Below are 22,986 nucleotides of genomic sequence, written 5' to 3'. Positions count from 1 at the left end.
CCCCCCATCAAAGCCACTCTACAGTGTGTCTCTCACACCTCATCAATCTCTCCAATGGCCTTTGACCTTTGTTTCCTCTCCTCTTCACTTTATAGATCCCCCAGCTGTGAGCATGCCTGATGTGGTGAAGGGTTACTACATGCAGCCCGCTGTGATAAGCTGCTCTGTGGAGAGTGATGTTCCCTACAGGCTAAGATTTAGCCGAAGTGGGATTACCCTGGGAGAGGAGAGGCTCTATCAGTAAGTGTGTCATCCAGTCGTTCAGCACACTGGTTTTCATCATGTGCCCATTACATCTTGTATATGTTACACTCAGGTCACTTCAGAGCACATCTGTAGAGCATTAGCGCCTCCCATCTTTCAATTTTTAGAAAATTACATAAATGTGCCAATGTGTCTATTTACAGCATGTGTGAGTGCCAACTGAATGTTAGGTAAAACAGGTTCTCGTTGCCACTGGCATACAGAAGCTAAGGAACCAAATATGTCTTTGTGTCAGGAATTCTGCCATCGCATCATGGAACATTGCCCATGTCTCGGCCGAGGATGAAGGTCTGTATGAGTGCATAGCACAAAGCAGTGCAGGACAGGGACGGGCCTTAACCCAGGTGACTGTTAGAGGTATGTCACACAAATACATCACAGTCACAGCAAAGCTTTGAAATCAGTTCCAACCCTGAATCAAAGCAGGCGAACATAAACATTTGTATGCAAAGTAAACCATATCTACGATGTTTGTTCACTGCTGATAACAACACCAGTTTGATGTTTACACTGAAACAGAACCTCCTCCGGTCCTGAAGCCAGCCGTGAATGTGACATCCTCCGTGGGCAGTGTCACTGTGCTCTCCTGCCAGGTGGAAGGTTCCATGCGCCACAACTTGACCTGGCTCAGAGCGGGTCGTACCATCCGGGCCCGCACGGGCCGAGTGATGCTGCTGCCAAACTCATCCCTCCAGGTGAACGGAGTGCAGAGTCAGGATGCCGGGGAGTATCACTGTGTGGCCACCAACGCCCAGGGAGACAGCAGGATCACAGTGTGGCTTTTTGTCCCAGGTACGGTGAAACGATAACCTGCAGGAGGCCATCTGCTTAAAGACTCCACACACCCGGGGCCTGCTGGCTCCTCTGCAGCACCCGTCATCTGTTTTCCATTACTGTCTGAACCTCCTCACAGATTGAGCTACTTCCTCATCAGAAAATGTTTCTCATCAGACTGAAGCGATTGCATGTTGAGTGTGGCTTTATTTAAACAATATCTAAATTAATCAGAAAAGGAGTGCTCTGTAATGTCACTGTAGCTCACATCATGATGACTTGATGGGAAATGACATCATGCAGGACTGACGAGACCCTGTTTGACTCCACTTGTAGAGGCTCCTTCTGTGGTCGTTCACCCACAGAGTCAGGCTTTCTCCCGAGGGGATGAGATCCGCCTCGTCTGCTCGGCGTCCGGTTCCCCCCCTCCCCAGCTCTTCTGGAGCCACGGAAACATGTTCCTCACCAAACGGCCGAGGTAAGGGAACCCTTAGCCAAACTCAGCACCTCCGGCACAAAGAAGTCAGAGAGTCATTATATTCCACTTCAGCAACATCAACTTCCACATCTTGTTTGCATCACTTTGCAGATTTACATGATGCACAATGTTTTTCCCCCAAACCACAAGTATGTTGTTTGTCTGTGTAATATAGCCTGATACTGAAGAACAGCAGAGGGGTTTTAGAGGTGAACTGAAGCAAACACAAGTTCTCTTGAATGTACAATATAGGTTAAGCCTAAACCAGTACGGTGTCCTGACCATAAGCGCGGCTCTCCCAGAGGATGCTGGGAACTACACATGTCTGGCAACCAATGAGGCTGGGACTGCCTCTCAATCAGTGTCAGTAACCTTTGTAGGTAAGTCAACATTGTTTTTATTTGTGAAATAGGGTCATGTGTAGTTTTTTTTTGGAATACTCAAGACAAATTTGTCCTAACGGAGACAATAAAGGCTAACTTTATTTCTTATTGAATTACTGTTACAAGTGCGAGGTTAAGGAGATACTTTTAATGAAGTGTACATGTATTTATTTATATTAAAAAAACGTGTGAGAGTCATCATAGCCGAGTGTGGCCACATCTCACACTGCGGGACATTTTCTCCCCTTGCTGTGTGAGCACTGACAACTGTAAGCCTGCATTTTCAGTCATGGCTGTCAGTTTGTGGTTGACAGAAACTTTAACACTGATGAACTGCGGCAGCCTCTTCCTGGGGCGTACTGGTGTTAAATGCACACTTTTGAGTGTCATTTTTAACAACATCAATCTGTCAAGACAGCGAGAGCCTTGTAAAATAGAAAATCCCTGCTCTCTGCCACCTCTAAAAGCACATATTCTCCATTTTCACAGAGAGTATGTATTGTAATCATTACCTGAGGGATTTTGCAGTGTTTGCTGGTTCAGGTCCACATGACATTTTTTGATGTATCGACATATAGCTGCACTGCATGAAAAGCTGGTAGATTGGCATGTTATAAAATAGGAATTCTTACGAAGTTGAACTTAACCAGTCATTTATTTATCACCAGAGTTGCCAAGGATATCAGTGTCACAGCAGGTTGTGCTTGTTTCTGTTGGTGGTGATGCGACTCTAGAGTGCCGAGCCTCAGGCATTCCCTCTCCCCTTATTCACTGGTTCAAAGGTAAGTTCAGGTCAAAGAGAGTGTGTACATCAACAGGACTGCGGGCATGAACGTGGGTTTGTTTCGTCTGTGTTTCCAGGTGAGCTCGAGGTGGGCTCGGCTCCTTTCGTGGAACAGGACGTTCACCGCGGGACCTTGCACATTCGAGGGATTCAGGAGGTGGATGCTGGTCAGTACAGATGTGTGGCCAGCAGCTCTGCTGGAACATCTGCTGGTGCAGTCACTCTGCAAGTTGGAGGTGAGACCACGCCACAGCTTATTTTTTGCTCTAATGTACACAAAGGAAAATTTATGGTCTACCAATGTTCCCCTTCACAGCGAGCCCATTGTTCTCCGAAGAACCGGCTGACGTGGCGGCTAATGTCGGGGAGAATATCACCCTTCCCTGTGTCGCCCGAGGTTTCCCACAGCCGACAGTGTCCTGGCGTAGGCAGGACGGCAGACAGATTCTTACAAGGACAAGCAGCCACAGTAGAACAAAGCAGCTGGAGAACGGCCATCTTTTAATCCAGAGTGAGTTATGCATTAAATAAATGTCACAACAAAGCAGTTCCTTCTGCAGTGCAGTGCACAGAGGATAACTCTCAGACACATTCAACATCCATCCTGCAAAAAAAGCACTACTTCCTCCTTGTGAAGGACTTATTGGACTGATATTAATCATTATTCAAGAGCTGGTTGGTGTCCATTTGTCCTTCATTTTGAGATAGTAATCTTATCAGAAACAAGGGAATTGAAGTTGTGAAATCTGGAGGCTTTTCCTTCTGCAATGTCTAACTAATCCTGACTGCTGAACTTGATCCTCTGTGTTCCTGAGACTAAATGTTTACACAGTGCATAATAATATTATATTACAGAGTAACGGACATAGCTGCATGCACCGCTTCTGCTAGTGCTTCCATTTGTGGCTGCTGTCCGACCAAATAAGACTAATCTGCTGCACCTGTCATTGTATTAGAAAATGGATGTGACTAACCCCGTTTTACTTTACTGCCTTAGCCTATTTAAACATCTGCCTGACTATGTGAACATCAGAGCTGAATCATACACAGATCTTCTAACATCTGATTTCCAGGGAAATCACTGTGTGGGACATGTGTGTCAGCAAGGCACGCAGCTGAGCCAAACCCACGAATCCCTTTATTTTCTATTTTTAACTCTTAATTATAGCTCAGTCGAGCCAATAATGCCACTTACAATTGAGCAGAGGACTTAACTGCTATTAGCATGGATTTCTGGAGACAAACTGTTTTGTCAGAGAGTGTGGAGATGCTGCCTGTCTCAGATGTATCACTGTGTTTGTGACTGCAGGCGTTTGGCTCGACGATGAAGGGCTGTACATCTGTGAAGCTAAGAACCAGTTTGGATCCAGCAAAACCGAGGCCAGAGTCAGTGTCACTGGATTGGGTATGTTTGATTCATGTATCTTGAGTTTAAAGTAGGCATATTATACCCTATTTCTACGAGTTAACCTATAGTTCCCTGGTGTCCTAATGACTAATGGCATTCATTTCCATCAATTGGAGACGCCTGAGTCCTCCGTGCCGAGCCTTTGTGCTCCTAAGTGCAGACTCGTTGTCGAGCTGCGAAATCTGTACTTAAATTTTGTAGTAACGAGTAACGAAGATTCAACTCAAAGGTTGAGGGTTCGATTCCCGGCTCCGTTTGATTCCGTTGCTCCTGCTGGCAGCGTGTGAGTGGGTATGAAAGATGAGCGATAGAGAAACGTATGAAGCTGTGGGTGAATGGGTGTGAATGGGTGAATGGAAACTGTAGTGTAAAGCAGCTTTGATCATCAAGACTGGAAAAGCACTATATAAATACAAAACCATTTACCAACCAAACCAAATGTATTGGAGTAAAATTACACTTTTTTTTTATAAGGAAATGTAGTGGAGTAAAAGTAGAAGTTATCAGAAATATAAATAAGGAAGTAAAGTACAGATATGTGAAAATTCTACTTCAGCACAACACTGCTGTCCCATAAGTCAGTATTTAATACAATACATGTGCATTTAGTTGCTTTGCACACGTGATGAGCTGTAGAACTATATAAACAGCTTGTTGCAAGCATATATGCATATATACGTAAACATGAACAAATGATAATGTACAGCCACAATATTAAAACATATACTGCATGTACGTATGAAAAATAATGACATAAACATAATGTACTTACATGACTTTGCACTTGCTTTTCCTGCAGAACCACCGGTCTTGGCCCATGGTGCTCCAATCATTAGCACAGGTGTGGGTCAGTCAGTCAGTCTTCCCTGCATGCTGTTGGATGGAATTCCTCTGCCAGAAAGACACTGGTCCCAAAATGGAAAACCAGTAAGACAATTAGGACTTAATTAAGTCATAAACACATACATACAGTTATGATACAGAAAATCAGCGTGGGTTTTCTTCTACACAGGTTCAGCTCAATGGGAGGATGTTCTTGAGGAGCGACGGCAGTTTGTACATTGAAAGAACAACCCCAGATGATTCTGGGATCTATGTCTGCACTGCAGTGAATGTAGCAGGCTCTACGAACATCACCGTCACCCTGGAGGTCCACGGTAAGACGGTGTTGCTTCTTCTTCTCCTTCCAAAGAGTCAGATGAGAACATCAGTGCCTCACGTGTATGAAAGCATGTAGGCTGCAATACTCAAACAGTTCATTATGAGGTCAATAATTCATTCTATTCCATAGCTCAATGGAAAAACCATACTTTGTTTACCTATGTTTACATTTTGAGTCTGGAAAAAAACCCATAAATGCTTTACAGATGCTGCGAGGTGAATTCTCCTACGCTGCTGCAAGCAAATGGATTTCCTCTGCTCTTGATATGTGGCCATGTATTGTGTTATGCTGTAGAAATTAATTCACATGGCACAGGGGTTCTCAAAGTTTTAACACCTGAGGGCCAATTTAGGAACCCAACATTGGACTGAGGGCCGCCAAAGGAAAAAAATAATAATTTTGTAATAATTTTAATGACCAGATTGCAGTTCTACAGTTAAGCGTTAACTAATATAAGCGTTAATATAATGTAATTTAAGCATTAATACAATAACGCTTTATAATTTACTGGGTAATTACTCAGTATTTTGGCCATTGTTCTTACCTTCTAATTACAGGTTAATATCAAGTAACACATTTCTGTTTTATTATTATATATTATATATTATATTTACTAGCTACCTACTTATAACCAGCCTATAACCCAATAATACACTAAAATTCACCATATAGAAACCAGGTAAATACCCAGTATTTTTGTTTACACACGCCATTGGCCCCCGTCCGCACTTTGAGTACCAATTACATAGCATATTAACTTAATGTCCATCCATCTTTCAGTTGCAACAGTGCTCAGTCGTCACTGGCAGTAAACTCAAGGGGCAAAACCACTGTGCGAAATACAGGGGGTTTTGGGGGGCTAGAATGGAGAACCCCTGAAAGCCTCAAAAACAAAATTTGAGAGGGGTCTAAACATCTGCATCTGACAGGGAAGATAGCCAATACTGCAGAGTGGCACAACAGTATTAAGCAACAAATGGGAGATGGAAGATGGGACATCGCCCCCCACCTCCGATTATTGATGGTTATTATTTCGCACACTGGTCAAAACAGTTTAGGTCAAAGTTTGACAAAATGTGAAGACAGGCAGCTGCACACAGCTGTTGCTGCACACATGCCAAAGCTGTTTTTCTCTCATTATGTAACTGCACTTTTAGTCTTCACATTTAACAGAAAAAAACAAAAAAAAATATCTTATCCTCTAACTCCCAGCAAGAAATTATATACGTCTCATTTCCTCAATGTTCCAATTTCACTTTAGAAAGTATACTTTCTACAGACACTGGCAGGTTTTGGACCAACAATGTTCTGACTCATGAAAAACAATCTGTCACTGAGTTGACCACCTGCTGTCATCATAGTGAGAGGCTTCATTTACTGCAAGCCTTGATGAAAGGGTGATTTTGTTCAGAGGCTTGTAATGACGGACAGGCCAGATTATGGTTCATCATCAGCTCTGAAATGAAGAAATGCCTGAAGCGCTGACACTGCTGGCTCAGGCCAGCGTTAACTCTGTGAGCCCGCTTTCTTCATGACCGGTCAGACAAGCTGTGCTTTGTGACCAACAGTGCCCCCCGAGATCAATGCTGGGCCGTACCACTACATAGCCAACGAAGGCGTAGACATCATGCTGTCTTGTGAGGCCACTGGCATTCCGAAGCCAAAAGTTGCCTGGTCCAAGGTAGGTCGTCAATTTTTTTAATGATTTTGAAATCAGGGGTGTCAAACTAATTTTCACTGAGGGCCACATCAGCATAATGGTTACCCTCAAAGGGCCAGATAACTGTCATACAGAATAAATGTAACTTAAGGTCACCAAATATAATGTAAAATAAATAAAATAAAATATAATATTGATAAATAACTTTCTGTATTTATTACTTATTTCACACGTCGCATGATGCATATACAATGATACACTGCGATCTAGTGGCGGTGCCGCCACTTTGCAGGTCACGCAATCGCCATGCATTGTGGGAAATGTAGTTTATGGTCAACGCACGCCTTAATGCAGCATAGACCTATTTTAACACTGATTTTTAAGACCAATTAATCCCTCTCGGGCCACAGAAAATGACGTGGCGGGCCACATCTGGGCCCCGGGCCTTGAGTTTGACACATATGATTTAAATTATCTACTGTGGCTGCGTTCCAGACACTTACGCATGACTAACTACCTGATTCTGATTCCCACAACATCATCTGGAAAGCAACGTTTGGCAGCAGTTCAGCTTAAAACTCATTTATAAATATTTGTGGAAACAACAGCTCCGTAAATGCACGAAACAGTCTAAGAAAAGCTGAGAACAATGTCCAGTCCAGCTCCGGTGGTCGGATTCTTAGATTAATTTTGAGCCAAAGTGTTCATCATTGAGCGGGAGATGGGATGCAACTTTATTTTGCACAAACACTATTAATAATATATTTAACAATCAATTCTGATTTGTTCCATTTCCTCATGAATCAAATTTTATGTATAGAAATTGGCAGCATTTCTCTTTTGCTGGTCTCATGTTTCTCTGATGAGCGAGAACACCACAAACAGTTACAGATGCAATGAAGCTGTGATTAATGTGAGAAGGAAGGATGTAACCACGGCAACGTAACCATATTGCTGCTGATGGTGAGAAATCACACTATATTTTATCATGCCTTATAAATCTGAAATCTTAACATCTTTCTTTCTGCACCTTCTGAAAAAGAAAGAAAAAAGAATCTTTCATCGAGGTTCTCTAGAGTTGAGTCATTTTATTTCCCTGACAGAGAAAAGTGAATCTGTGAAAGCTTTTTTGCAGCAGCAGCTTTCATTCTTTTGTGCATCTAACATTGATGCATCAAAGGTCAGGCTGTAAAACTCTATATAAACTTGGTCTACAATGTGTTTTCCCCTGCTCCTCCAGGGCAGGCAGCCTCTCCACAGGGAGCGCTCCTCTGTTCAGTCTGACCCTGATGGTCACCTCCGCATCCCCCACCCGAACACTGACGACGCAGGTATCTACATCTGCACGGCTACCAGTCCTGTGGGCTACGCCAGCCGAGAGATCCAGCTCAGCGTCAACAGTAAGTAAAGTTAACATTTGACGACTAACCACAGCAGGGGTTTATGTAACGATGTCTGGCTTCTGTTTACAGGTGATGTCCAGAGTCAAACGTTTTCATGTTGTTGGGATATTTTAAATAGACTTAAACTTATTTCCCTCTTCCCCAGCCCTGCCCAAGATAGTGGGTGTGAGTGGCCATGACGAAACAGTGAAGATGACTGCAGAGGTGGGAACAGAGGTTGTTCTCTCATGTGAGGCCCAGGGGAGTCCGTCTCCACTGGTCACATGGAGCAGAAATGGGCATCCCATCCCCCCCGTCACAGCTGGGTAAGAGGAAGTCTTACCTCACTCCGACAGTGACGCAGTAAAATTAGCAAACAACAGACTCTCACTGGTGCCTTCTCTGCTTACCTCTGACTCAGCTTTTACAAGACTGAAGCTACAGCTGGCTGCCAGTTAGAGCCCCTGCTAATGTTTGGGGTTTATTTTTGTGAGGGGCAGTTTTCGCAAAGACGGCCACAGTCTCCCAGAGAGCTGTGTGCAGGCTGAACTCAGGAGGAACATCTGGCTCCCCATGGTTCACCGATTCCCAGCTTTCATGTGTGGTCACCGTGGGTGCAGACAGGCTGGCTGAATGGAGGTACAGAGTGGGATGGATGACAGGCATACTCGCTGGAGCAGACACCAGACACGACAGACTTGGCTAGATAGAAGTGAGGCAGAGGGGGTTTAAAGCTCTGGTGACTCTTGATACAGTAATACTTGGTTTGTGGAGGCAGAAAAAAAAGGAAAAGCTGGGGTTGGAGTGCAGGGGTGCCAGGAAGAGGGGAGGAAAAGGCACTGACAGAGGAAGAGATACAAGTCTATGTCTGCGTGATGTTCGGATTCCCTGGGGTGCGTCAGCAGTAAAACAACATGCTGACTCTTTTACTTGTCCTGTCTGATGAGAATAACACATCTCTGTGAACAACCCCCACAATAGTCTGTGCTTTGAATATGTAGGGCTGGCGGAAACTGGGGAAGCTGTGTAAGGGGAGATTCATTCTCTCCAGCTACACTCTGTGGGTCAGAGGAAATGAACAGGGAGTAAAGGGCTGCTGAAATAACTGAAATCAGTGGGTGGTAAGATTTCTGCCATCACTGTGCACTTAGTTCAGTCACAGCAAAAAGGACAGTAAGAGCTTTGGTGAAAAGCTATGGAGCACTGGGTCAATGATGAGTTGATTCTTGACCTAATCCTAATGAGGCCCATTCGTCCTGCTTAAGCCCAATTTATACTCCTGCGTAAAGTGCTCTGCGTAGGTTACGTAGCGCCCTCTGCGTCGACGCAGAGCCTGTCGTAGAGCCTCTGCGTCGTCTCCGACTGCACGAAATTGTCCGTCACTCTGTCAAGGGACAACGGAAACGGCAAGGGCTGCGATTGGTCCTCAGGACAGGCTGAGTGAAGCTGCTCTGTGCCGGCTCACAGTGCGCACCGAGCGTCCACAGAGGCGGAGCTGATCACCGTCGACGACGTCGCTGCCAAACTATAAATACGTCATATCTTAACACACACCAGCACATGTTTAGACTCTAAGTGGCCAATTTCTTGCCTCAAATTGTCTTAAAACTGTGTTCCGTGACACAGAAAAGTGAGAAACGGCCACTGTTTCAACAACAACAGTCTTTCTCTCTCTTTCTCTCTCTTTCTTAATGTCAGACTGTGTACACAGATGACTTGACACCAATGTGAGGAGTGAGGGGTGGTTGAGAGAGAGAGAGAGAGGGGGGTAGGGTTTATGTTCTGTGTGCTTGAGCTTGTGTCAGTCGTCACTGTGGTACAGCAGCAGAGGATCGGCGCTGCAGCACAGACTGACCACTGCAAAGGCAGTTGTGTTCCAGTCGTTTAGCTCCAGCGTTAAATGATGTTGCCTCACCCAAGACTGTTAAAGGGAGCGGGGGAGCGACATTGCACCATGTGTGCTGCTGAAAGAGAGAGCTCTTTGTGCTCCCAACTCATTTCCCCTTACACAAACATGTTGCTGTTATAATAATTCACTGCTTATCTGAGAAATCACAGAGATTGTGTTTATATTGGTACACAATGCTTTGATGCAGCTGGATAAGCTCGGGTGTTGCCTCACAGCCCTTTGAAATTTCTGACCTACATTTAACTACTTTAATCTACTTTTAACTTTTTGGTTTTGGAGACAATGGTAGTGCACATGAGGGCCATCGGTCATTATTGTGTGCATTTGCATCACATACATGTCTGCCTTCACCACTGGGTCAACCGTTTCGATTTTCAAATGATCTGTAGTTCCTGACCCTGTGGTGATAAACACTGGTAGTTTCTGCTATTACTGTTCCCAGCAGGGCGGAATGCATTGATTCTTGTGAGCCTATGACCCCATTCCATGGTGACATCTTCAGGTCACTCTGACAACCCTTTAACACTGTAATTACAGCCGATAATAGTAATTGAGAAAGTAGAAACTGGAGATTTAAAGGCCGTGGCCCAGATTTTACTTGGTGCCGACCTGTTAACGTAAGTCACCGATCTATTTTTCTTTCAACCAATCGCACGTAGTGCAAATGCAATATAAAACTCATGTATTCCTGTCATAAAATACAATGGGCGGCTCGTTTCCCATTCTTTTGACAAATTTCACGTGTTCGTGAACCACTTCATTAATGAGCCTACACAGTAGTGCTGTCCTGGAAAATTCTGTTCACATGAAGAGTTCATAAACTCATCATCAGCTAAAAATATCCACAGAAAAAAACCCTGTATTTTATTGATTGAGCTTCAGTTTCACAACAGTTATGGTTGATATAAAAATGTTAGTTAGAAATGAGTGGTTGGTATATACTGCAGTATTGGCTGGATAATTCCATAAACAATGAGCGGTCTATGTATATATTTAACTATTCATACACCGTCATACAGATCTCTCCTGTAAGTAGGACACTGGGGGAAAATAATCTCTCTCAAAACACAGCAGCTCTACTTCAGTGACTCATACATTGTGTTCTCCCTCTCTTTGCCCTTGACCCCTAACCACTCCTCAGGTTCACGGTTTTGCCTTCAGGCTCTCTGAAGATTACTGATGTGCGCCTGATTGACAGTAAACTGTACACCTGCACTGCAGAAAACCCAGCAGGCAATGTGTCCGTCAGCTACAATTTACACATTCAAGGTAACTCTCTGTTTAGCTTCATTAGAAAGTTAAACCTCTTATAATTTCGGTCTTCAAAAAGGTTAATGTTGCTAGATTCCACAGATGTGTTTAGTATCTGAGATGAGTGTACACACGGATAAGTTTGTTACAGATGGTGGTGAGAGATGTTTTCACGTTTGTTTCTGTCCTCAGCTAAACCCAGGATTCAGCCCTCACCCTCCCTCCTGAAAGCTCTGGTTGGCCAGACAGTGACTCTACCTTGTGTGGTCCAGGGAGAGCCGAGCCCGGAGGTCACTTGGTTTCATAATGGACTTCCTGTTGGGGTCAACGCCACGCCCCTCAGGATCCAGCAGGTCAACCTCGATGACCAGGGCACGTACCAGTGTGTAGCCAAGAACAGCGCTGGACAGGAGAAGCTGGATATCAGGCTGGAAGTTCTTGGTGAATATCAACTGTTCTGTTATTCAAATTTCCTTTAAAGAATAAGCAAAAGAGAGACAATTCTAAGATAAGCAAGAGGATGGAGGCAGTCATGCGACGTTACGGATGCCACCTGCCGTGATACACCACAAACAAGCAAAAACACAATTTAAGGAAGACCATTCGAAGACATTTAAATAACCACTTACTAGCACTGACTATTTTAGCATTTACTTCACTTAAGGTTAAGGCTCTTCCAGTCTTGAGAGGTGTATTCTCTGGAGGTACAGAAGCTTCTCGCTGGAAGTGGACACGCATTATGTTTTAATTTATAACATAATGATTATAGTTATTCAGAGTGCTGTTGGACTATGAAGTGTCAGTAGTAGTAGTTGAGCCAAATCTGTGATTCTGCAGGGTTCAGGGTCCATTTCTGTTTATGCCATACATACTGTAAATACATTAACCCTCCTAATCAATACTTCAGACATCCACTGTAGACTGTAGAAGTCCATACATCAGGTTCTGGATTCACTTTACTTTAAATTACTGCCTATCTGGCATTATATAATCAGTATACATTTATATACTGATTATATAATGGAAAACAAAGAAATAAATAATGTTTATTCATAACTCTGACCTGTATTCATGACACTTAATATTTACTGTCATTTATATCAAGTGCCCTTACACTTTGAGTCAGCATTTAACTTTTTTTTTATCTCCTCACAGAGGCCCCATTCTTTGCTGAGCCTGGAGATGCCATCATGGAGAAAGTAGCGAACAGCAAGGTCATCATTCACTGTCCTGCTGAAGGTAGGAGATGATTTGGACCCGAGACGCATTGGGGGGGAAAAATAGGACAAGATCTTGTATTCAAAACAGAGTCAAAATCACTGAGTGTGAGGTTTTATCTTCAAGTTTTTAACAGCCTAAAAAGCCTTTTTTTATCGTGTCTTTAAATTCACTTTCACTTTAAATTCAGGTCAGATATGTGGACTGTATTTGTTACCATCAAAGGAATGTTTGGCTATTACTGCATACCTTGAACGGGGGAAAAACATTCTTGCCACCTTCAAAGGTAACTTAGTACCCAGAGACACGCTGGTGTCTATTCCATCTCTGTGCAAACAGGGTGCTGGAGAACATGCTCTTTTACCCAAACACAGTTAAGTGTTTGTGTATGTTACATACACTGATTGATACTTCCACCACCCCCACCCCCCCCAAGAACCCATGCACACAGGTAATGTGTTGAGCTTTGCCATGGTAACAAGCCCCGGCCAAATAAGGGGAAGACGGTGTCTAACATGGAGCAACAGCTGGAACATAAGTCTACCTGCTGCCTCTGCGAGCCACATCTGCTTTCCTGTGTGTCAGGGCCTGCTGGGAGAGGAATCCTAATTACAGGCCGCCGCTGCCGGCAGATAAAGGACAGAGATGTCTGAGGTACCATGAAGCACAGGAAGTTGGAGGATGGAGCCACAGAAGCCCTCCTTCCATCCACGTCATAGCAGCAGGCTGACGGGCAGACGGGCAGCCTGTAGCAGACCTCAGAGGAGGTCACACACACACAACTGCTCCACACTCGTGACACCAGAGAGGACACAGCGAGCAGCAGGAAACGAGGACCCCCTCATTGTTCTCCTGAGATTTAGCTGTATGTGGGAGATAAAGCACAGTCGCTGCCAGAATTAATTCACCAACAAGTGCGATGCATTTGCAAGAGGTCATTATATGAGAAACCCACACAAGGAAGATATCACCTCCCACTTTGCGTGCCCCTGCAAATGCATTCACGTTCTGCTAATGAGAACTGTAAGCATCCCCACAGAACATCTGTATCCATTTCCTACCTGCGATGAGATCATGATTTTCTTCCTTAACAGTAAACTGATAGATGATAGCATCACATTCTTGTGGTTACTGTTTGTTGGATAGGGGAAGTATGCATCCTCTGTGTTTGAGTATACAACAACTCTGCAAATAGACACAGTCGTGGACTGTTGTGCTCTTTAATTACAGCCTTTTTTCTTTGTCCTTGTGCTTCGTGTCTGTTATGTTAGGTACAAAGCCACCCACCTTTTCCCCATTCCACTGTAACACTTCTGAACCATTTCCACCCAGTAAATGCACAGAACACATCTGTTTTAGGCTCCTCAGCGTTCGCTCCAGTGCCTTTGAACTGCTTCTTCGACCACTTCTCACTGTTCAAGACTCTCACCACAGTGTTTGGCAATAAATCTCGATGGTAGAACTTTAAATCTTACATCTAACATATCCCCAACATACTGTGTATTACTTTTTTATGTGACTCCGACCTTGAAATCTTATGCTCGAGGGCTACAAGGACTCTAACCATTTTGGCACGGTCTCCCCTGCTGTCCCGCTGTCCAACAGATAAATGTGGAGCTGGCTTTTTTCTATTCTGGGCTGTCTGCCATTAAATTCTCCTGTAGGGAAGCTGAGAGATGGAAGTAACTTTTCTGTCAGATGTGATCAATAAACCTCCTTAAAAAAAACTCGCTCAGACCCATTTTTGTCCCGGTTCCTGCAGGTTCACCTCGCCCCAAAGTGCGCTGGTTCAAGAATGGCCTGGAGATTCACCCGGAACAATCAGAGTTCTCCGTGGCGAGGGACGGAGCGCTTGTAATTAGCACAGCGTCTGCCAGCCACAGTGGGGACTTCAAGTGTATGGCAACCAACGAGGCAGGCGCTGTGGAGAGAAAGACGAGGCTAAAAGTGAACGGTGAGGATTTAGGTGTTCTCTGTTGTGTGAACACAGCACAGTGTAGTGACGACAGAATTCATCCTTCTTTTTTTTGTATCATTTTAGTTCCCCCAGAGATCCAGGATGATAACCAGCCACTGAACCTCACAGTCACCTTGAAGCAGCCTCTCACTCTGGGCTGTGACGCTTTTGGGATTCCCTCTCCGACAATCACCTGGACTAAAGACGGTCACCCTGTGAGCCACTGAATTCATATGTACAGTAATCGTGTATGGTATATCCCGGTGATATCTAGCTATATCACGCCACCAAGTGGCTATGTTTGTAATTGCACTGCACTAAAGTGATGTCTGCATGTCTAGGTGAACAGTCCAGGGGTTTATCTGCAGAATGCAAACAGGCTTCTCAGAATCTACAGAGTCCAGTCTGATCATTCAGGACAGTTCGCCTGCACAGCTGAAAACTCAGCGGGAGAGGCCAGAAGAGAGTACAACATAGTGGTGCAAGGTGAGCTCACACAAAGCTTTCTGTCTGGTATTCAGGAGATTTGAGAAGAAAGAGAGAGAAACACAGATGCACAAATACTTACATTCATAACACATTTAAAAGGGATAGTTTTCCCTCAAAATGTCCCGGAACGACAGCTTCTGATTATATTTTAATGCTCATTGTAACATGGATTCTGAGTTTGTCATCTACCCACAGTCTAAAATCTAAATCACCGATGTCAATGCTTACAACTTTATTATTGATTAAAGGTGCATTATGTAATTAATCTAAAGCAACTGGCCATAAAATCCTCCTAATATGTTACAGGGGCTCAGGAATAATGTTCAAAGACAAACTGAACTCACCAACAACAACAGTTCAGCCAAAATATTTGCATTAAAAAAAATCTTTTGCAGACTGTGACGCCACCTACCGCCGTCTACCAATCATTGCAGTCGGTAGAGTCTCGGCTGCCGAGCAACCACGGGTTGACAGTTACGTCAGAAAACGAAACCTAAAATACCTTTGTATTTTGAATTTGAATGTAGTAACCGTTTGTGGCCACATTCTTACATATGGCACCTTTAACTGAATTCCTGCTGTTATCCAGATGCTTTTTTTTTCTTTTGCAGCAGTGATACTGAATTTAAATTGATTATTATGTCATTTACCATTTTGAGTAAAGTCAGAAATGTCTTGATATAAACTGCTCTTTGTACAACAAGTGTTCTTCAATGCTCGTCTTTTCCACTCAGCTCCTCCAGTGATTTCAGGAACATCCCGACTTCAGGAGTTAACTGTGGTACTGAGCCAGGAGGTGGAGTTTCAGTGCAGAGTTAGTGGACAACCACCGCCTCGAGTGGAATGGAGCCGCGATGGAGAGTAAGCATCGCCTCGACAGTTTGTTAACGTGGCATTCAGGAGGCTCCACAGGTTGTTGTAATTCGATCTTCAATTCCTTTTTTACCTCCAGGGTTCTGTCTCGTATCGGTGATCCCCATGTAGAGTTTCTGGAGGATGGCCAGGTGTTGAGGGTGAAGTCAGTCAGACTGAGGGACCAGGGGCTTTACCAGTGTCTGGCCAGTAACGATGCAGGGACTCAGATGCGCCAGTTCAGACTCACAGTGCAAGGTCTGTGCTTTTCTTGGTTTTTTTCAAAGACGCATGCTGTATTCTCACAGGCACGCTGGCCTGAATTTAGCTTACACACTGCTCTTTCTACAAAACCAGGGAGAAGATAAAACTCAAAAATCCCAAGTTGATTTGCTTTCTTTTTGCAAAGGCTTTGCAGCAGCTGTGTTCGGCTGTGAAATAAATGACTGGATGTTACATTTCATTTCCACAGCAGAGTTCTCTTACACCAGACTTTCTGGCTTTGTTATACATCAATCTACAACAATTCACTTTGTCTGCAAAATATTTTTTTAATGCAAATATTTTGGCTGTACTGTTGTTGTCTGTGAGTTCAGTTTGTTATATGAACATTATTCCTTAGTCTCTGTGACATATTAGGAGGATTTTATGGCCAGTTGCTTTAGATTTATTACATAATGCACCTTTAACAGAATAAAAATAATTGTTAGTTGCACCCATAAAAGTAGCAGTTAACCACCAGGAACTTTTCGTCTCAGTCTCTAGTTTCTAAGATTATGCTAAATATGTTATTAATGTTTTAATCCAGATGATAAAGCATGGCTCATATGAGTGGACACCAGTGTCACTGACAGTTAGTATCATTCAATAGATGCCACGTGATCTGGGAACTTCCTGCACGGTTTAAATTGAAAATATCAAAGCTTCATAGCGGGGGTTCATTTTGCTTCCAGAAGACTACACATATTTTTATATACAGTCTATATTATTACCTCAAGAGCATGTGTTCTAATCTCCTAAATGATTGCACACTACCTTTCCCCAGCTAAAACAAATATCCCCACAGTCTCCTGTGGATTTATTCATGATATGCCATTTCATTCCTCTGCCAGCTCCACCAGCCATTAAAGGCCCCAATGAGACCTCTGAGGTGTCAGTGGTGCTAGGATTCCCCACAGTGCTCCCGTGTGATGTTGAAGGCTCACCTGCACCCAGTATCACCTGGCTCAAGGACAACCAGCCCATAGTGTCCAGTCCCCAGCTGACATACACCCGTGGAGGACAGGCACTGCGACTGGGCTCAGCACAGGGAGACAGCAACGGCCTCTACACCTGCAGGGCCACAAATCCTGCAGGCACTGCCATCAAGCACTACTCTCTGAGTGTTCTGGGTAAGAGACATCTTCACCTTCACCTTCATCACATTAAGGCATTTAGACATAACTATGAATGAATGTCTGTTGTTTTTACTTCTTTATAATCAGTTCCACCACAGATTGAGAGCGACTCCCCATCTTTGACATTTGCTGGTCAAGAGGAGAAAGTGCGGGTTAACGAGAGTTTGACTCTCTCCTGTTTGGCGAAAGGTTTCCCTGAGCCAAAGGTTAACTGGTTTAAAGACGGACAGGTTGGTGCTCTATCCTCACTCAGTTATTATTGTCTTGTTTCTCATGTGTTGTAAAGCACAATATCAGCAGGAAAATAAACATTTAACACTGTGATGTTTAAGCACCTGGGAAAAAACGTCATCAGTCTTCTCTGTCTTTAGTCGCTGACTGGAATCTCCCATGCTGGCGTTCAGGAGAGTGGCTATTTCCTCCATATAGACAACGCCCTCCTGTCACATGAGGGCCAGTACACCTGTGTGGTCACCAACTCTGCAGGAGAGGACAAGAAAGACTTTCATGTCACCATTCAGGGTGTGTTCAGTTAAATACTGATTATCATTTAAACTGACTCTAAAAGTCAGCATCTCCTTGATTTTAAATGACGTTAATATTGTGCAATGATCATTTTGTCTTCCCAGTTCCTCCCGTCTTCCACCGAGTAACTAACAGAGAAGCCGCCTGGGGTCTGGGACACGAGGGTGACAATAATAATGAGGACATGGTAGAGAAGCGGACGGTGATCCTTGGCCATCCCATCAGCCTGTCCTGTGAGAGTAATGCCATCCCCCCACCAAAAATTAGCTGGTACAAAGATGGAAGAAAACTCACGTCTGTGGATGGCGACGTGCTCCTTTCAGGTCAGGAAAAACCCCCTGTGTATAAACATGTATTATTATGTATGATTGAGGCTTCACATTCATGTTAAATCTGCTGTTGCCTGTATGAATCTGTCCCCTCAGGTGGACAGGCGCTACAAATCACTCGAGCGCAGAAAGAAGATGCTGGCAAGTACACATGTCAGGCTGTCAATGAGGCAGGGGAGGACCACATGCACTTTGAACTGGAGATTCTGGGTAACCACGAGCATTCCTATGCAGAATTCACAAATATGACAAAATTACCTTCACGTCTCTAAAGAGCTCTGTGTTCTTCCACACCCTCAGTCCCTCCTGTGATCACAGGAGCATCGGAGGAGTTTATGGAGGAAATGGGAGCGGTGGTCAACAGCACTGTGGTCCTCCACTGTGACGCAACAGGACACCCGGCTCCAGTCATCTCCTGGCTGCGAGACGGACAGCCGGTGCACCCAGACTCACAGCACCACATCAGTGAGGATGGGACTCAACTCAAGGTTATTTATTGTTGACTTGTAGACAAATACCAGCATGGTAACATACAGTATGTGACACTAACATGTCATCTTGATGAATTACTCCCCAATCTTATATTTCAGCTCGACAGTGTTCAGGTTTCCGACATGGCTGGGTATTTGTGTGTGGCTGAGAACAAGGTCGGAACAGTTGAGAAATTGTTTAGTCTGACTGTGCAAGGTAAGAAAGGTTTAAAATAGAAAGAGCTTCACAACCGTTCTCTGTATATTCTGTTCTCCATTCCCTCTTGTTATCTCTTCCAGTGCCTCCAAAAATAATTGGCAGCAAGGAAGAGAAAGTTAGCGTGATTGAGGGCCACATGGTGTCTCTGCTGTGTGACGTTCAAGCGTATCCTCCTCCAGAGATCACCTGGACCAAAGATGGCCAGGTCCATATGTTCAACACCGGCATCCACATTCTCCCAGGTCAGTTCTTTACCACCTGCAGAAAAACAATACATGCGGTATGTGAGGAACATGTTTGAACAACATTCTGTTACATTTTTGTCATTCGTTCATATTTTAGGAGGACAGATGCTACAGTTGACACGGGCCAAGCTGGAAGATGCAGGGCAATATGTGTGCACAGCCACCAACTCAGCAGGCCAGGACCAGAAGAATATTCTCCTCAGTGTTTATGGTGAGATTAAAACACAGCGACACATCTATCCAATTCAGCTGTATGTATGTATACAAACCCTCTCCGTATGTGCAAACCAACAGTGATGCCCACCCTGAAGCCCCATCCTGACGCTGAGTCAGACGTGGTCACCCCTCAGGTTGGCTCTTCGGTCACCCTGAGATGTGAAGCCCATGGTGTTCCCGAGCCTGAGGTCACTTGGTATAAAAATGGGCTGCAGCTCTCTACAGGGAACGGACTGGAGGTGAATCGTCAACAGTTGGAGATCGTAGGAGTTCAGGTGAGAAGAAATGTCCCACACATCATCGGCTGCAAACAAAAAAACACAACTGAACACATGGGATTTGGTTTGGGACCAGCTTTTGGCAGGTTGCAGAGATATGGGATCCTAAAATGCTTTGCAAAGGGGATAGATATAGATATAGATATAGATATATTTCAAAGAAGGTAGTAGTGACCACCAGGAACTTTTTGTCTCAGTCTCTAGTTTCTGGTACTTTATGCCAAATATGTTATTAATGTTTCAATCCAGATGATAAAGCATGGCTCATTTGATCCTCACAAAAGTAGTGTGAGGATGTTTGAGTCTGGTACAAACTATACCCACAGGTGTGATGGTGATTTTACAGCATTCACACATAAGCAGGCATTTTACCAGATTCTGAATACATGTACAAAATGTACTTTTATTTGGTTCCTAGATGACAGATGGCGGCACCTACACTTGCAAAGTGTCCAACATGGCTGGGCAGGTGGACAGGACATTCAAAGTGACAGTTCATGGTGAGTAAACCTCTGCTTGGAAAAAGATGCCTCCAAATGGGCAGATGAATGTCTTCATCCTACTAATGCATTTCCACAGTTCCACCTGTCCTAGCTGGGCCTGTCCAGGAGTCACTAAACTATACACTCGGCTCCCATGTGGGTCTGCTCTGTGAGGCCACAGGAGTCCCCGTCCCTAGCATCACCTGGCTTAAAGATGGAACACCTATTGGTAAGAAGCCGTTATTAATGGAGGATTTTGAAGAGTATGAGGAGTTGCCTGTATTCATTAATGTGTTTGTTATACAGAGAGCAGTCTGCAGTGGCAGTGGTCTATTCGAGGGAACCGACTGGAGCTGGGGCCTCTCACTCTGTCTCATGCAGGCACATATACCTGTGTAGCAAAGAACAGTGAGGGTCAAAAACAGAAAGACTACACACTGACAGTGCAGGGTAACAGCTGTTTGCAACTTTGGCAAAAGTGAGGACAGTGTGCTCATCTTTTTTGGACACTAATAATTCTGAATATCCTTGTCCTACTCAGTATCACCAACCATTCTGGACTCTGACCACTCATCTGATGTAAGTGCACCCATGGGAGATGAGCTGACCCTCCAGTGCAGAGCATCTGGAATCCCCACACCCCACGTCAGTTGGCTGAAAGATGGAGTAACTTTAGAAGGATCAGACAGCCGTCACATCTCGTAAGTCATCCGTTACTGCCAAGCGCCGTAAATGCACACAGATCAATGTGATTTGATGGGTATATCGATTTTTCTGCATCAATCGATCAACAGGCTTCTCTCAAGTCTCAGGAAATTACAGTATTAAGCATCCGTGTGAAAGATAAAGCCCTCGACACAGAGATGTGTGGACAGACAGATGGAGTCATTTATAGTTCCTAATTACATCACGGGGAACGGTGAGAGCAGCTGTTTTACAGCTGTTCGGCAGCTTATTTGGTCATTACAACTGCATCAGCCAGAGAAAACACATCTCTGTAGGTGTGTGTGTGTGTGCATGTGAGGGAGAGAGACTGTGAGAAAATCGTAGGACGATGATGATAATGTTGGGAAAGAATGTAAGAGTTTTGGAGGTGGAGTAGGCACATGTTGGCTGAAAAACTACATTAAGTGATATAAAGTGTTAATAATAAAACAATGTGTTTGTAACGGGGCAGTGTGACCCCTGATGGCGGCACGCTGACGTTACTGAGGGTGAGCCCTGAGGATTCTGGGACATATACCTGTTTGGCCATCAGCCCAGCTGGACAAGAAAGCAGAATCTACACCCTCTTTGTACTCGGTCAGTTGAAATAGTATCTGGAGTACATCTGTATTAGTGCTCAGCTGTCTGTGGGACTCACTTTAACTGAGTTTTGATTTTGTCACAGTCCCACCAACCATCTCTGGAGAGACCGCTGCCCCCAGAGAGGTGCAGGTCACACAGGACAGCGCCGTGACTCTGGAATGTAAGGCAACAGGAAACCCTCCACCGCAGATCAGCTGGCTGAAGAATGGACACCCCATGCTCCTCTCTCCACGTGCACGCCTCCTCTCTGGTGATTCTATGCTGAGGTCAGTTCAGTACAAGTATAGGGGTCGTACCTATGTTCCCCGGGTCCTATGTTCCCCGATTTTCCCAAAAAAGGTCCTATGTTCCCCACTTTGTGGAAGCCTGGGTGTGGAGCTCCAGGGTAAAGGGTAGGGTTAGGGTTAGGGTAAAGTTTGGGGCCTGGGTTGGGGTTAGGATTGGGGTTGGGCTTCGGGTTGGGGTTAGGAGTTAGATAGATAAAACTTAATTAGCACTGGCCTACTGATCTGGTTGGTGGTGGAGGTCCAGTCCAGGGTCAGCGGACGGGACCAGGGTGTGATCCCCAGGCAGAGTTCTGGGCAGGAAAGAGGGGGCCCACTGTGGAGATAGGTTAAAGTAATTTCCAATAAAAAATTTTTTTATAATGGAGATCTGGAGTTGAAGCCGGGTCGCCGGTGGAGGGGGGTGTGTGTCAGTTTGTAAAATATTTAAGAGATTAAAATTGATATATGTCTAAGAAGCTTGGTGGGCTGTTAAAAAATAAATAGAGTTAGGATGAATGGCCGGATCAGTGGCATGGGCCGGGTTAGGTTTGGGGTTAGGGTAAGAGTTAGGGTTAGGGTAAGGGGTAGGGTCCTATGTTCCCCGGCGGGGAACATAGGACCCGGGAAACATAGGACCCAGGGACCATAGATACGATCCCCAAGTATAAGCTAAACACTAAAGTGTTTAAATTGTGGGCAAGGTGATGCTAAATATTTCCTTTCTTTTTGAAATAGGCTCTCTCCTGTGCAGCTTTCCGATTCTGGTGTTTACACATGTGTGGCACGCAGTCAAGCTGGTCTTGCTGAGCTTAGCTATGAGGTCCAGGTCCAAGGTACAGTCATAACAGACCACCCATTACTCTTTTACAGTGTGTAGCATTTTGAATCTGTGTATGGTCCACAGTTCCCCCAGGCGTAGATCATGTTGAACCTGTGGAGCCGGTCACAGTTGTCCAAGGATCCTTGGTAACGTTAACCTGTGAGGCACGTGGTGTTCCACCTCCAACGCTAACGTGGATGAAGGACAGCCAGCCACTGTCCCTTCACCGAAACCGACTGCTGGACGGACAGGAGACTAGGCTGCTGCTGCCTGATGTGGCTCCCTCAGATGCAGGCCTCTACAGCTGTGTGGCTAGTAACCAGGCAGGAAGCAGCACAAAGAGCTTTAACCTCACTGTGCTTGGTAACAATCAAACAACAACAACCTAATATTTACTTTGTTTCTAAGTCACAGTATAAACACCTTGAACAACTGACTAAAAATGGTCTTTTTTTCTGA

The 22,986-nt window shown here is 44.6% G+C and overlaps 1 protein-coding gene across 1 annotated transcript in view; it reads left to right on the top strand.

The window, feature by feature from the left end:
• Window positions 1-22,986, top strand: part of hmcn2 (hemicentin 2) — a gene marked incomplete at its 5' end in the record, with an annotated part of 45,901 nt that overhangs the window by 8,359 nt on the left and 14,556 nt on the right. Inside the window, 40 exons of the mRNA XM_083902807.1 lie at window positions 96-240; window positions 500-621; window positions 784-1,056; window positions 1,375-1,516; window positions 1,769-1,896; window positions 2,568-2,681; window positions 2,761-2,919; window positions 3,000-3,194; window positions 3,993-4,088; window positions 4,891-5,018; window positions 5,104-5,248; window positions 6,822-6,934; window positions 8,154-8,313; window positions 8,462-8,621; window positions 11,346-11,473; window positions 11,648-11,896; window positions 12,611-12,694; window positions 14,436-14,627; window positions 14,715-14,845; window positions 14,972-15,116; window positions 15,854-15,980; window positions 16,072-16,229; window positions 17,084-17,362; window positions 17,456-17,598; window positions 17,740-17,890; window positions 17,998-18,216; window positions 18,319-18,432; window positions 18,523-18,710; window positions 18,813-18,909; window positions 18,993-19,154; window positions 19,255-19,368; window positions 19,452-19,648; window positions 20,070-20,151; window positions 20,231-20,362; window positions 20,440-20,583; window positions 20,675-20,834; window positions 21,311-21,435; window positions 21,524-21,707; window positions 22,443-22,540; window positions 22,612-22,890. Of these exons, the coding sequence (XP_083758933.1) occupies window positions 96-240; window positions 500-621; window positions 784-1,056; window positions 1,375-1,516; window positions 1,769-1,896; window positions 2,568-2,681; window positions 2,761-2,919; window positions 3,000-3,194; window positions 3,993-4,088; window positions 4,891-5,018; window positions 5,104-5,248; window positions 6,822-6,934; window positions 8,154-8,313; window positions 8,462-8,621; window positions 11,346-11,473; window positions 11,648-11,896; window positions 12,611-12,694; window positions 14,436-14,627; window positions 14,715-14,845; window positions 14,972-15,116; window positions 15,854-15,980; window positions 16,072-16,229; window positions 17,084-17,362; window positions 17,456-17,598; window positions 17,740-17,890; window positions 17,998-18,216; window positions 18,319-18,432; window positions 18,523-18,710; window positions 18,813-18,909; window positions 18,993-19,154; window positions 19,255-19,368; window positions 19,452-19,648; window positions 20,070-20,151; window positions 20,231-20,362; window positions 20,440-20,583; window positions 20,675-20,834; window positions 21,311-21,435; window positions 21,524-21,707; window positions 22,443-22,540; window positions 22,612-22,890 (6,162 nt within the window). The remainder of the gene's footprint in view (window positions 1-95; window positions 241-499; window positions 622-783; window positions 1,057-1,374; window positions 1,517-1,768; window positions 1,897-2,567; window positions 2,682-2,760; window positions 2,920-2,999; window positions 3,195-3,992; window positions 4,089-4,890; window positions 5,019-5,103; window positions 5,249-6,821; window positions 6,935-8,153; window positions 8,314-8,461; window positions 8,622-11,345; window positions 11,474-11,647; window positions 11,897-12,610; window positions 12,695-14,435; window positions 14,628-14,714; window positions 14,846-14,971; window positions 15,117-15,853; window positions 15,981-16,071; window positions 16,230-17,083; window positions 17,363-17,455; window positions 17,599-17,739; window positions 17,891-17,997; window positions 18,217-18,318; window positions 18,433-18,522; window positions 18,711-18,812; window positions 18,910-18,992; window positions 19,155-19,254; window positions 19,369-19,451; window positions 19,649-20,069; window positions 20,152-20,230; window positions 20,363-20,439; window positions 20,584-20,674; window positions 20,835-21,310; window positions 21,436-21,523; window positions 21,708-22,442; window positions 22,541-22,611; window positions 22,891-22,986) is intronic.

The sequence above is a fragment of the Microchirus variegatus genome (genome assembly GCF_963457635.1).
Source record: "Microchirus variegatus genome assembly, chromosome: 16".
NCBI classification, from domain to species: domain Eukaryota; kingdom Metazoa; phylum Chordata; class Actinopteri; order Pleuronectiformes; family Soleidae; genus Microchirus; species Microchirus variegatus.
The sequence above is the reverse complement of the archived record's forward strand: the minus strand, read 5'-3'. Positions and strand labels throughout refer to the sequence as shown.